Source organism: Cygnus atratus, chromosome 10 (genome assembly GCF_013377495.2).
Source record: "Cygnus atratus isolate AKBS03 ecotype Queensland, Australia chromosome 10, CAtr_DNAZoo_HiC_assembly, whole genome shotgun sequence".
In the NCBI taxonomy this organism is placed as follows: Eukaryota; Metazoa; Chordata; class Aves; order Anseriformes; family Anatidae; genus Cygnus; species Cygnus atratus.
The window spans coordinates 17,114,848-17,129,906 of NC_066371.1; the positions used below are offsets into that span (position 1 = coordinate 17,114,848).

Genomic DNA, 15,059 nt, shown 5'->3' on the forward strand with positions numbered 1-15,059 from the left:
TTAGAAATTATAATTTTTCTAAAATTTATTTTTTATTCGTTTTTGAATTTACTCACCTTCTTCATCATACAATCCAGAACATGGTAGTCGTATTTACAGGTGACTCCTATACATACAATATCTCTTCCTGTGGATACCTAATCTGATTTTATTCACCTAAAATTGGGAGGATTCAAAAATAAACAAAACCAAACACACTGAAGATATGCCTTCTATTTCAAAGCTTTACATATCCAATAGTACTTGACCAAACTCTTACATTTGTGCAGCTATAGTCTTGATACAGAATAGCATCAGTTACACATAAGAGTTGGCATCTCTTTGCAAAATTGACCTCTTGTTTACAATTTTATACTAATCACCTTACTGATCTTTCAGTATTGAATTTATTTGCTTTTGCAGTGCCCTACTCTCTACTGTCTGAATATTAAATGTGTTTGTTTTCCCAGAGGGCTAGAGAACATTGGACAAAAGGGTTCAGCAGGAGAGAGTGAAATAAAAAGAGGTTGTGAGTCTTTAACCTTGAGCCTGAAATGAATGTGAACCAAACTCAAGATACTTGGCTTATATGAAGCCAGGTAAACATTCGAGTATAAGCCCACACACTACCAACCATAAGACATCTGCTGATGATTAACAGGCTTTGTGTATTTTGCCTACATTGTTGTATTTAGGAGTGAGATTCTGAACTTCATCTTTTCTTCTGAATGGACAAATTTGTAGTATCTAAAATTTTAATTCTTTTATTCTTCTTGCCTGATGCAGTATAATAAATCTAACTTTCAAGGTGGGATGAAACTCAAGAGTTTTTTCTATTACAGCTACAGAGAAGAAAGAAGTGGAAACTTATAGCCATGTCAAAAATGTCCTGAAGTGTTGTCCCCACAGTCTTTTGTTTAAAAGCAGTTCATTTTTTTCTGTTGTCTCCATTACTGTGAGAAAAGGGAGCTGTATCACACTGTTTGTCTTCCCTTGGCATTGTCAGTATCATAAAGAAATCTCATCAACATGAGCTCCACATAGTCCATAGAAACCAACACCTTTTAGGTTCTATCCATCATGGGTATGTCCCTGCTTTTACATGCTGTACATTCTGTGAAGTTTATTGGCTTTATCTTCAAAAAGTAATTACACTTTGTTTCAGCAGAGCCCCTAAAACTTTTACAGTAGATATTACTTCATATAACCTTGAACTTACTTTAGCATGTATTTAAAAAAATGTTGCTATTGGGCCACGTAACTCTCAGTAAATAATATTTTTCATTTCTTTGATTAAATAGGGTAGTGCTATTATGTATAAATTAAAATACCACGTTTGTATTCAGCTACCTACATTTCCACTAACGTACTGAAAGAACCAAATTTTGTTCCTGTAAGCAATAATTTGATACATTAAGGGAAAGATTAACGAGATTTTGAACTATATTGTAATGAAGAAATTCTGTCACTGAATGATGTATGACACTAAAAAGTAAATGTTTTCTTCCACATACTAAGCAATACATGCAGAATTTAAAGATGAAGAGTTTCTCCTTAATTGAAATATTGATGGAAATCAACCTCTGTAACTTTAGGGAGATGTTAAAAAAACAAAGTAGTTTTCTACAGATCCTTAGAGAAGGAAATTTACTGGAAAGCTATCTCTAAGTACTCTCAGATTTAGGGATTTGTCCAGATCTGGCCCTTATATTACTGTTGTATTCAGCAAATGAGCTACTTTACATATCAGCAGGTCTAAACTACTTCTAAGTAGTTTTTATTTTTATTTATCTATTTTTTAATAGAAGTCACTGTGAACAAGCAGAATCTATGCCAGTAGCATCTAAATGCTCCTGCAACACTTTAATGGTCCATGCCAGAACTTTGTCATAGATCTTTACAACAAGTGAAACGACTGCTGGCTGATTGTATCTTCTGCAATTAAAAACCTTCAGATTGCTCTGTAAACACATTTAGTCCAAGCAAAAGATGTTAGTGTAGTGTTTTCTTTCAGTGGGTCATCAGGTTGAACAGTCCCAGCAGAGTATTGAATTCAGGCAATGGCAGGCAGGTTTTCATAACTTGTTTTCAAATACGACCTAATTCTATTGGTTTCCCCCAGCTATGTAACGTGCAAATCAGCTAGTTAGATTGACTAAAAGCTTGGCATTAAATGCAACTTTTACTCCAAATTTTGGTATTAAATGCAGTATCAATGCACAGTTTTTAAAACACTTTAAATCAGTTCTAACCCTACCATATCCTTTTCTGAGACTACTTCTGAAATCTTGCTTAAGCAGAATTTCAGTGACTTCAGTGGTGTGGTGTTTTTTTTCTACTACAGAACTTGGAGTCTCATAAAATGAAACTAAGTTCCTCCCTTGCTAGCCTGTAGAGGCTTAAATGCAGTTTGTGTGGCCTGAAGAAAAGCTTTACTTTCACTGGGTACTACAGAATCTGTACAAGCATAATAAGAAATTGCAAACCTTTTCTATTTAAGTGAAAATCTAATTTACCTTTATTTAAAAAAAAAAAATCTAGCTGGCAAACAGAACCTAAATCTATGCAATAAAAAGTGGCTGCATTCAAAATTAAGTATTTACTTAGTCGATAAGTTATAGTGAACAGCTGCAATTGAGTAAGATGATTTATTTTTATTTAGATAGCAGAAATAATAGGGATCTTTGCAGAAAATACCACTATATCAGCCCATATTATAAAGTAAGCATGTTACAGAGAAATTCCCTGATTTAACTTAGCACAATGTGGTAACATGTCTTAAAGATTGCTTTGGTTAACATGCTGTTTTTTTCATTATTTAGACTAATTACTTTGCACTTTAAAATACAAGATAGAAAGGCCTAGATAATGAGGGAATTAGTATGTCAACTCTACTCTATGAGTTCAAATCCTATTTTTAGTAATGCAAATGAATCTTTTATCTCAGTCTGTTCACTACAGAACCATAACACAGCAAAACACAATTCAAAGCAATTCAGCCTGCATAAAGCCCTGCTTTATAATTCCAGGTGCTCTGTCAAATAGAGGTGCTAGGTGCACCATCTGATTGTAGCACATAGTCTTTACTCTTCTCATCCTCCTCTTGCCTTGCATGCCTGCCAGCCTCCTGATATCTTCCAGTACCCCACATCTGGCCAAGACCATTCTGAACCACTCTGGTCCTCTTATTTGGAACATAAGTAGTACACGAACCTGCTTTTTGTACTGTGCCCTGGTGTTACCAAATGTATTTCTAAAGAGAAGGGAGGGTATTTGGCCTCTGACCGAGGGCCATGGATCTGAAGATGGCATGACTTCTGCTCTCAGGATTTTTGAAAGATAACGAATATTTAAATGTAGAGAACACAAACAAGGACAAAGGTCAGAGAGATCAAAATACAAGTCAGCCTCTTTCTCAAATCTGCTGAAATTCAGTATGGCTTGGACAGCTCCAGCCACAGGATCAGCTAGATCCCACAGCTGAAACACAGTGACTCCATGTCATTAATAAAATACAGTCTGCTGATTCAAGGAGGAATTAAAGCTTTACAAATTAGTGCTGTATTAAACCAATAAGTAATGTGCAGCATATTCACATGTAAAAAGATACACATACCTACTGCCAACCATTTCAAATGCGTGTGGAAAAGCTTTCACAATGCCTGCTTGCACCTTTTTCTGCCTCTGCCTGTGTTTTGGTCTCCCCTTTAAGTAATGCTAAAAATTCACTCATGAACTACATGGAAGTAGAAGGATAGAACTCATATTTAGTCATAAAGCATTTGCCAACAGATCACATTTTTGCCATTCTGTTTTTTCCTCTCTGCCCCTCACCTCCTTCCAAAAAGTTGTTTTTTCAGTAGTAACACATAGCACATTCCTTCACGTCTTTTCAGGACCAGCAGGTCACTGGGATACAGACAGCATCCCTCCCTTTGCTCACCCACAGAGCACTAGCGTCCCCACTCTGCCATGCTCCTCTCTCTGCTCCTTTCATTTCCTACTGAGAAAGCAATTTGCACTGTGGCTGACAGTCTGATGGGCTGAGCCTTGTAGTTTTCACCTGTGTTCTTATTGTCAGGTGGCTAACAACATTAAATTTATCCTGGCATAAGTCTGATGACCTAGTTTAAAGACTGCATATATGGCATAAATTGTGTCGCTTTCAGCGTCTAACCTTACAAACAGTATTAAAACTGAGACACAGAAAATGAAAGAGCTTGCTGTTTAACAATGCAATTCAAGTCAAACCAACAATCAATACATTACTTTATTATGTTTTCTATATATTAAAAAGTTAAATGGCTAGAACAGTGGGTCTATACTCGAGTGTTTACCTCACATATGCATGAAGGAAAAATAAAAGTTGGTTCAACAATACGATGTTCACATTATCCAGGCTTCCAAGTGTAGTTGTTGTGTGCAAGTTATCTCTGTTCATGTGGTAACTGTTTTTTTTTTCCTTTTTTCCTTTTTTTTTCTTTTCCCCCTGTGGTAGCATGATTATGCTTAGTATTTTGTCTGCTTGGCTTTTTGTGCTCTTGGCTGCATTCATTTAGATTTTGCTTTAAAACATTGATATTACTGATAGCTTTTACCCTTGGCTCCTGTGTGTCTCATATGTACCCATCAAACTGTGTCTCTGTTCTGTGCTTTTCTGTTTGTGAAGTGTGATATGTTATGTGTAATGTGTTTTTTTTAACAATACAAAAGAGACTTTTTTAATTAAAAAAGCCTTCCTACTTACTCACTGCAAAACTATCAACATGCATGGTTTTACATTTGCATTACAATTAACATGGCTTGTCTTTTACTAGGGATGTACCACACAAGTGGATGTTCGCTTTCTTTAACCAGTACTTCCCATCAGTTCTTTGATGGCTTTAAACTTGATTTATTTTAATATTGCAGTTGATACAGATATTCAAAATGCACATAACTGAGCCACTCGTTTATGCATATAACATCCAGAGACTATGGACTTCAGCTGCCTGCACTGCCTTAACCATATGCTACATTCTTCACAAAGTATTCTCTAACACAGTGTTGCCCTTTAAAGGTGCTACCTCTGACATCTCCTTCCTTTTCTCCCCCCAGATCCGCGTCGTGAAGGCATTCCGTAGCTCTCTCTATGAAGGTTTAGAAAAACCAGAATCTAGAACCTCTATTCACAACTTTATGACTCATCCTGAATTTAGGATAGAAGATTCCCAGCCCCACATCCCACTCATTGATGACACAGACCTAGAAGAAGACTCTGCTCTCAAGAAAAACTCGAGTCCACCGTCTTCACTGAACAAGAACAACAGTGCTATCGACAGTGGAATAAATCTTACAACTGACACAAGTAAATCAGCTACCTCTTCTAGTCCAGGAAGCCCAATACATAGCCTGGAGACATCACTTTAGCTGAAAAGGTCACTGCAAAAAATAAAAATAAATAGTAAAATAAAATAAAAACCACAGCAACCGAAATATATAAATATATATATTAAAAACATTGCTGGCTGAAAAGCTGTTTGAACTCTTATTCACTCTGAGACAAGTGAATGAATTGTTGATCACAATGGTTTTGGGGAAAGAATGAATGGCTGATTTACATACCCCCTCTTGTTCCCTTTCAGAAAAACAAAACAAAAAAATACCCTCCTGCATGAATGTACTGTACACTTCTGGCCCTTCTTTCTCTCTTTTTGTTTCTCTTTATTTTTATTTCATTTTGTTTTATTTTTCCTCCTTAAGCAGGAACTGCAGAGGACTTCTTTCTGAGGCTATTTATCCAATTCACTGGTCTGTGAGTTTTTTGAAATGCTTGTGTGGCATGGACTCAATTGTATAGATTAATTTAAATAACTTTTTTGAAGTTGCAAAGCTTAACTTGCACAGTAGATTTGCACCAGTTGGACAGAGGAACTTAAACATTTATGAGACTATATATAGAGATATATACATATAAGTATATACATAATTAATTATATATATGTATATATCTATCTATATATATATAGTTATATATATATAAAGTTTCTTTGTTGGCATGTTGCCTTGTTTCTGCTCAAATTGCTCTGACTATTTTAACTTATTTATGTCCTAAAAAAAGAATGTAATTTGTTTACAAGCCTGTAGATAATATCCTTAACTATTTGTAGGGTTAAGAAAGCACTTCCTGCCGAAGTAGTATAAAAATGGCTCAGCTCAGCTCATTGAAAACGTCTGTAATATTGCACCCTGGATATTTTATTACAACTGTGTTCTGATTTCTGCCTGATTTTTGTTTTTGTTTTATTTTTTTGTTAAGTAATGTAGATATTGCTAGTAAATAACAAAAGAAGCCAAAATATAACACATTGGATGTAGCATTGTGATCCTATATACAGGGAGGTAAACCAGGCTTCCTTTGTTTCAAATAAAAATCAGAATGATCAGGTTCTCTCACTTTTTTTTTTTCCTTTTTTTCTTTTTTTCCCTCTGATAAACTGCTTGAATTTGTTTTGGTGCAACAGATGATAATGGAGGCTATTTCATTCTTTAAACATATGGCAATGGCTTCCAAAAATAATTTTGGAGAGAAAGAATGTGAAACTGAGTTGAGTTTATAAATAACAGATTAAAAATAAGTTATATTTGGTTTGTCTATATGGAGATCAAGCTAATGTTAAAATATTGTGATATATTGTGTTAATCCTTTTCAGTTAGTAATTTAGGCATTTATTTTCTTACTACTTACAAAGTATGGGCTGTTGGCATTTTGGATGAAAATTACTGTAGGTTGTTGCTTTAATTTTTTTTTTTGAAAGAAAACTATCATTTCTGCACTACTAGGTCTGACTGAAGCTATATTAATTGTGTATCGAGATATGCTTTGTGTGATTTTGTTTTTAACCAAGCTTGTCTTCCTGTAGTCACAAGGTATACTGTAACAATTGTTTTACTTAGAGCTTTCTACAAAGAAAGCTATTTGGAAAACCTGCAGTAAGAGGGTGAAAAATATTTTTCAAGATGGCAACAGCCCTGGTAACTTAAAATTTATGAGCTTATATAATTGCTATATCAACCACTTGAATGCTAAGCACTTTGTGGATCACAGATTTTTCATAAATAATTTTTGTATTTAATATAAAGTTTGCTTGGAGACTTTTCAGCATATGATCTTTTCCATAATTGTACAGTGCAAAAGATATTTTGAATTACACCACTGATTAAGCTAGATGTGTTGAAAAACACTCTCAAACTAGCTTGATAAATTGATTTGTTAAGGTATTACTGGTTGTCTTAAAGTTGGCTAATAACATGGTGCATCTCTGCAGTCACAAGAACTAATCCAAGGCAGAACTCTCCAAAACAAGATTAGACCCATGGCCAAACTGCAGACTGAACTGACTAAAGTGTTTTCAGGGTGCATCAAGACTATTCAGCCAGGTAAAGCTCAAATCAGCTTGAATTGCCAGCTTCCGGACTTTTGTGTAGAAGCTTGAATGTTTTTGGCTCAAACTCATAGTTCGCTGATCCAAACTTTTCACTGACCAACAGAACAGGTCTTGGGAGGCGTATACAACTCTGTTTTCAACAGATAGTGGTACCCGTTTCTTAACAGTAAAAAGCTAGCATGAAAGCATTATTATTTTAGCTAATTCCTAGCAACAAAGTGATTGAAACTCAGTCAGGATTGTTCTTTGCTTTGTAAATATGGTGATTAACCTTTGTATAACATGTATTGGGTTTCTATGGCCTATTTGGGATATCATATTCAGAAGAAAAAAAGTGTTATCTATTTACAGGGAAGCCTCTAGCTTTGGACTTGAACATCTTCAAAAGCTATTAATACTGGAACAATTTATTTTCAGCATCTTAACACTGACTGTTTGCCTTTTTATTTTCAAACACTTCATATTTTTTCTTCGTTTAAATTTCTTTTTTTAAAATTTTCCTGTAGGAGTACCCCTCTCTAAGGTACCATTTACAGACTTGAAAACTGTTAAGAAAATGAACACTGCATTCTGTGTATATATAGTAAAACATATATAAACTGAGATGCATAGAAAACTTGGGCTTTTGTGAGCAGAGACTGTGCTTTATGTATATGATAAATGATAGATTTTTTTTTTCAAAAAGCAGAATAGCTATGACCTTTCAACTACAAGTCGTGCATCACAATTCCTTTCTTTTATTGCTTGACCTCTCTGTGATGGGAACAATGGATCAAAAACCAAAATGATCAGTTTGTTAAAATTCCCTGCAATATATAAATGCTCGCTCTCGACGTACTGTACTTAGCAGCATGAGATTTGTGGACAACAATACAGTGGTACATTGGCAATCCATCCCACTAGGGGTTATTAATATATGTTCATTCATCTGTTTTTATGAATTTTTTTATCTAGACAATAATTGTAAATAAAGAACTTACTCTGTCTGTTCATTTAATACTATGCAAAAGGTTATGCTTTCTATTGTTATTCTTATTCCTACAGTGTGATGCTGGAATGTTTGTGGTTTCAAAAAAAAAAAAAAAAGACAAAAGTAAGTAAAATATGTGATGTAAATTATTTTATAGTTTGAAACAAAATGATAAAGTTTTACTCTTGCTGCTTACTGTCTAATAGATCTCTCTTGGCAGGAGCACAAGTGGAAAATTTAAAGAAATAAATCACAAAGCAGCATGAACAATAACAGTCTGAACGTAACAGCTTTCTTTATTTTCACTTGAAGTCACTAAATCTAGCGTTAGGTTCCCACTGGCATATTTTAATGTAATCGTGTATGCCAATGCTCTGGATTGGCAGCAGGAAGCCTGCTGACCAGCCAGTGGTTGCACTGGCTACCTCAGGCTTTCCTTACGCCCAGGTGCTGAGTCAGCCCCGAGTGCTTTGTATTCCTGTCTGCTGCGCAACAACGGAACCCTTAGAAAGAAAGCTTGGTCCATGCTGTGGTGGTGCATGGTGGTGGGAATGGCTGAGCTGAATGCTGCAGAGAACTTGGCTGAAATTAGTAAGTACAGAACAAGGAAGATGCATGAAGACCCTGTCAATTTGAGTATGAAAAAAATTAGTTTAATGTTGGTCCTAAGATGAGCGTCAAAGTCTGTTTCCCTATCACTCAGGCCCATATTACATACCCCTCCATTAAGATTACCTTTTGCATCTCTTTCACTCTCTGCCACTATTAGAAATATTAGCTTTGACACCTTTTAGAACTGTGGGTTAAGGCCAGGAGGTCCATGTCCTGCCAGTTAAGACCTACCCTGAAATCTCTGCATATGCAGTACAAGGGACAAATGAGAGATTGCCCATTCTGCGGCTCAGACACTCAGCCCCGAAAGTTCCTAGTGCCTCCCACCCCCAGCCTGGATTAATGAACAGATACAGGCTGTGATCATGCAAAATTACTGCCCTACCAATGGAAAGGTTTAGAAGTTAACCAAACAGACGTACAGATTCCAGCTTCTCGCACAAGGTGTGAGGTAACTGTCATAACCACATTTTTAGAGGTAAAATGCTTCAAATCACAGACTTTCTTGTCTTAGATTTCAAGCTTTTACACACAAATTCTGTATGACAAGAAGCATGTGATAGCAGCACTGCCAAAACTACCACAAAATAGTACTAAAATGGGAGAAAAGTTACCAGTAAATAAAGATTAATTCCACAGAGTAAATTAACAAAAACCCTGCAGAAAATTGTTGTTAGGGCATACTGTTGGACAGTGGCTTTCTTGGACAAATTGAAATTGTGAGCTCAGTCTAGGTGACAATCTGACTTTTTTTTCTTTTAATTCTGTCACTCATTTACAGGTCCAGTTGCCCTCCTTTCTACACACATAACTCTATTTACAGCCTCAGTCCAGGTGCTTTTGGCAGGGCTCTTCATCTCTGAAATAAGTATGCACATGCTAAAGTGTTCGGAAGAAAGAGGACTGGGATTTTTCAGTGGGTTTTAAGCAACATATATGTTAATCTTCTGTCAGCTTCAGAGGTCTATTTTAGCAATTGCACCTCTTCAAGATGTTTTTGACATCTTTGTAGCACTGCATGGAAGTGAGCCAAGCATGTAAATTTAGGAGAATATCAAGGAAGAAATTCCCCACTATACTAACTTGCTATCCTTTGCATCAAACCGAAGATTCAGAAAGGCGCATAATACTTAAGTTATTAGTCTATCATGGGTAATTCACATCCTGATTCAAAACAAGCGTGCCAGGTTTTATTCTTGCTGTTCTTCTTTTATCCATACTAAATATACCACTAAGAAGACAACAAGTTAGTTACACACACATAGATAGAAAAATCAGGTATTGATCGTGCATGCTGATGCTACACCAAGTGCCACTGCATGTCTTTGTCATGAGATGCTGTACTGACACAGGATGGGGGAAATGGTTCAGAAATAATGGGTGAAGGAAAAGAGAAAAGAGAACAGTAAGGAGAAGGAGGAAAAAAAATGCAGGTGCATTTATACTTCACTATGTGCTGAAATGAAATAAAATCCTAATTGGTTATTGGTGATTTGATCTAGGCACTGAGTTCTAATACCACAGATATTTAAGTAGTATCTTCTGTCTTTTCCAACTAAAGTTAAAATTCATAAATAGGCTCAGGTTGGCATAGGTTAGGCATCCTGATTTACAAAACTTGCTCAGCTGTTCCCTCAAACCTGTCATCTCATGAGAAGATTGACTGGAAGAAAGATGATTGCCTTCCAAATTATGTTTTTCTATTATTCTATGACACAAAAATAAACATCACAACTTGTGGTATTGGTTAACTTCAAAGTAGCATTGCACTTCTCACAAAGGCTGTGAGAGGATCAGGGTTCAACACTTCAGGCTTCCTCTTGGTTTTATGGTATTATTGTAGTTGCTTTTGGGGAACCACAAAAAAAGTAAGCAACAGACATTTCCTATATATGTTTGTATTCCTGCAGCACTGTGAGACACTGGCAAGGATGAAAGAAAAGTTATTCATGGTCCAGATCAGGACCAGGCAAACACGTAAATTGCTCTGGATTATAAACTACAGATCCATATTTTGAATTTTATCAGCATAGGTAATGCTCAGATTTGTTCATCCACACACTGATAAGAAGAGGTAGTGAATGCCAGAGAAAAGTGATTCTTTTTTCTTTCTACAAACAGGCCTCAACAGGTATATTAGTTCTATAGTAAAATAAACTGATGGAAACTGAAACTAACTATCATCAAACTACTTATTTATTAAACAAGACAGACTGTTAAAAGACAAATCAAAGGAAATATTTATGACAACATTTTCTCCCATATGTTCAAATAAGCATTGATTAACTGTGTATTTTATGCTGCCAGTCTGGGAGAGCATTTTTGCCTGGTACCAACTGAGGTATTAAGCGCTGAATGCGCTTTTCTGTTTATTCGGTCTATGATGGAATTGTTCACTTTTCAAGCAACTCATAGAGCACCTGCCTGTCCTCTTTGCGTTTGTGGATTTAAGAAAGGTTAGAAGTTGAGCTGGTATAAGCAGTGTTGATACATAGCCAATTAAATTACTTTATTTTTATAAGATCATCCGTAACTATGAAAATCTGAAAGACAAGTTATCTAGTTTTCTCTAAAAAACAAAACAAAAAACTATAGAATACTTATGTCATCTCTTTAAGATGACCTCTATGTTACTTTCATCAGAGAGTTATTTCAAATTCAAGTTTTGTAAGAGGCATTGTAAATAATTTTCTAAAAAGATTAGAGAGGACAAGAAGATAAACAGTATTTGGTGACAAATTATATGAGTAAGTTACAAACTTTCTCATCAAAGCATGTCAACTAGGAAAGCTTTCTTATGCTGACTTTGCATAGGTACAATTAATCATAATTCTTAATTTGACCCATTTGGAATACTTTTATAAAAGGCAAAGATTACAGGAGTCATAGAACCTGTCATTGTTTACATAAATAGTGTATTAGGTTTGGCAAGTAACTGAAACAAATCACATTCTTTCTGTCACAAAAAAAAACATGCTAAAGACTATATTCCATATCTTCTTTAACTCCTGATAAACTTGCCATACCTCTAAAAAGTTTTATATGCCAGCACTAGTGTTTATGTAGTTATATGGTGAACTGGATCAGGCTGTTTACCTGCTGAAAACTAGTTGTTGTGGCTGCTGGATAATTCCGGCCACTTTCTAGGCAGTTCCATGACTGGTCTCACCATATGGGCTGGTGAAGGCTAGAGCTGGGGCAGAGAAGCAACAGTAAAAACTGTTGAGAGATAGAGAGAGGACAGAATAAAGCCACAATTATTTCAGATTAAAATGACTGTTCTTCCAAGCCGAATTCAAAGGGAATTGAACAGATGCCTCTAGTTTTTGTTTGACTGTCTTTCTGTCTTACCACTTAGGTACCAAACATATCATAGTGAATTATGGTTTCAGAAGCAAAAATGCAGAGTCACAAGCCTGTGCTCAGTGGCTGCTGTAAATAAAGCTGATTTTCTGCCAGGCAGGTGCTTGCATCTGACAAAATACCATCACACTTCACATGAACTGACATACTTGCTGCAAGTCTGAGCGAGGCTGAGGGGACTTACCTCTTAACAGAGCTGTAGGATGTACAACATTGGCTGGATCTGGGGAAGCCACTTCTGATTATATATATACCTTTATGGTGGAGTTTAATCTATTGTCAAGAATTAAAATCACTTATGGTTGATTTTATTATCCTATTTTATCCTCCTGTGAGGAATTTGGATATTTTCAGTATTTTTCTATTATACTTTCTGTGCTGTTTTCTGTAAGACCGAAGTGATAAAAAGGGTTTTATTAAATTATGCCTTTTTACCTATATCCCTACATTAGTGTCCAGTAGCCTCCAATACCCCATGACTCTTGGATATGAATTGCACTTTCACTGTATGAGAAAACAGAGAAAAAATACATTGGTTGAGTATGCTTTAGGGATTATTCAATTGCCTTTCTTTGTGTTTTCATGTTTAAGGCTAGAAGCACTACCTAATAATGACAGAGCATTTTGTCCCCTTAGCATTCCTGCCCATCTGATGGTGCCAGTACATTTTGTTTTTGAAAATGTTCATGCTGATCTATGATGTGCCACTGGCAGAGCATTCTTGTGTTAATAGTGGGCCAGTACAGCAGAATGGAAATCTGCCATTCTTCCAAACACCAGATACTACAAATAATAGCAATCTCCTGATACCACTTTGAATTGCCTGACGTCAGAGAATACTGCTTTGTTGGCTAGTTACAGTCAAATCTTTGCTTAAGATTCATTTTCTTTCAAAAAGGAGACCCCCCCCAGCAGTCTCTCTATGCTTAAATGTTCAGTTCTATTATTGTATCCTGAAATGGGACTAAACTGTTATTTGAGATGCCTTTGTTCAGTAGCTTATGTAATGCACATGCTACATTGCACAAATCATGTCTTTATAAAAAAAAATTCAAAAGAGATATTCTTTAGGGTCTCTTGTCATCTGAGACTTGGTGGGGAACTCAGACAAGTAGTACTGATAGATCTCTTCTTCTAAATTAGTTCCACAAAACATCATTCGAAAAAATCTTATCAAAGAAAAAAGGTCTAGTTTAAGAAAATAGCAGCTAGTCATCAAATGATCCTGGGGTCAGAAAACATCTGATTTTAAGACTGTGCAGGCATTATCCCAAAGGAGAGGAGAAGTCCTGCTTTTGCCTGCTTTAACAAAATACTGCAGTTGCTCCTGAGGCTGCAACTCAATGGTGTCAGAACAGCAGAAAAGTCAGTATAGCTCTGGCCACTTGGGCCTCTTACTGTGGTCCTGTGAAAATGAGCTTTGAAAATGACACGTGAAGAACACTTTAAGAGAATTTCTAATAAGGTAATTTTAGTACATGGTTACAAAATCCTCAAAATTGTATGCAGGTTTACTTCCAAAAAAAAAAAAAAAATCTAAGGTCTGTATGCTGTATTAGAAAATTTATTTTCTTTAAAAGACAGATATCCCCCTTTTTTATTTCTGATTTTTTATATATATATATATATATACAATATTCATAGAGTTAATAATTTCAAAAACTACTTGCAAGCAGTCTCACTGAACTACAAATGAAACTACTTGGTAGAAATTGTCATAGCTTGTAACACATACATTTATTAAGCTTTCAAAATTGAAAATAATTTATTTTTTTTAGGTTTTAAACAGTGGTTAGTTTAAAAAGCCCTATGTTATTTCAAAGCTACCATGGCTCAGTCCCTGACCAACAATTTCAAAATGGTAAAAAGCTTCTTTTTTTTTTAAAAAAAAAAAAGAGAAAAGAAGCTAACACTTATTAGAAGCTTTTTCAAGACTGAAGTATTTGACGCTCATTTACAGGCTAAGCCAAAAGGTACAAGTGTTTGCAATCTTGTGATGAGAAGAATTCTTGGCACTTGCAAACCAACAAAAGCAGCAGGTGCAAGAAAGAAATCTTTTGAAGTCTTATTCTGCAAAAGTACTAGCTATCCAGAAAATATAATGTTGGCAACAGTCATATATTGCTAAGCAATTACCCAAACCAAATCTTTGAGCTCTGGTATTTCTGTCCACTATTAGCTACCATAGTTATCTAGTTTGCAGACATAATAAGCATCAAAGCCACCAAAAACTGAAGGTTGGCTTGAATAGTAGTTGCAGGTGTGTGAGCTGCTTAAGATGAAGCACTGATGTAACAGCAAACAAGCACATTACCAGAGAATTCTTTGTGAAGCAAGAAGGTGGAAAAAAATCTACTGTGTGATGGTGCAATGGGAGAAGATATGGTCTGAGCAGCTATGCACTGATTTATTGACAAGGTAACATTAATGAATTGAGAACACAGTAAAGGAGAGTGTAGTGTTTTATTTCTTAGAAAGTCTCATTGGGGGAGTTCAATTCTGTTCAGCCATTGTATCCTTCGAGATTATTTTGACCTGTGGTGTGTTAACTAAGCAAATCTGGAAGACATTAATGTAGCATTCCTGGTGAAATCAGTAAATCCTGTCTACTGCAATGATAGACCCCCTACCGCTTTGATTTACAGTCTACCATATGCTTGCTCTTTTTGTTTGTCTCTTGTTCTGTTGCTTGTCATCAGACTTACAGA

At 35.7% G+C, this 15,059-nt stretch overlaps 1 protein-coding gene across 1 annotated transcript in view; it reads left to right on the top strand.

Annotated features, from left to right (window-relative positions):
* Positions 1–5,388, top strand: part of ATP2B2 (ATPase plasma membrane Ca2+ transporting 2) — a 412,675-nt gene extending 407,287 nt beyond the window's left edge. The window contains exon 25 of the mRNA XM_050712691.1: positions 5,077–5,388. Within this exon, the coding sequence (XP_050568648.1) occupies positions 5,077–5,388 (312 nt within the window). The remainder of the gene's footprint in view (positions 1–5,076) is intronic.
* The last annotated feature ends 9,671 nt before the right edge of the window (positions 5,389–15,059 follow it).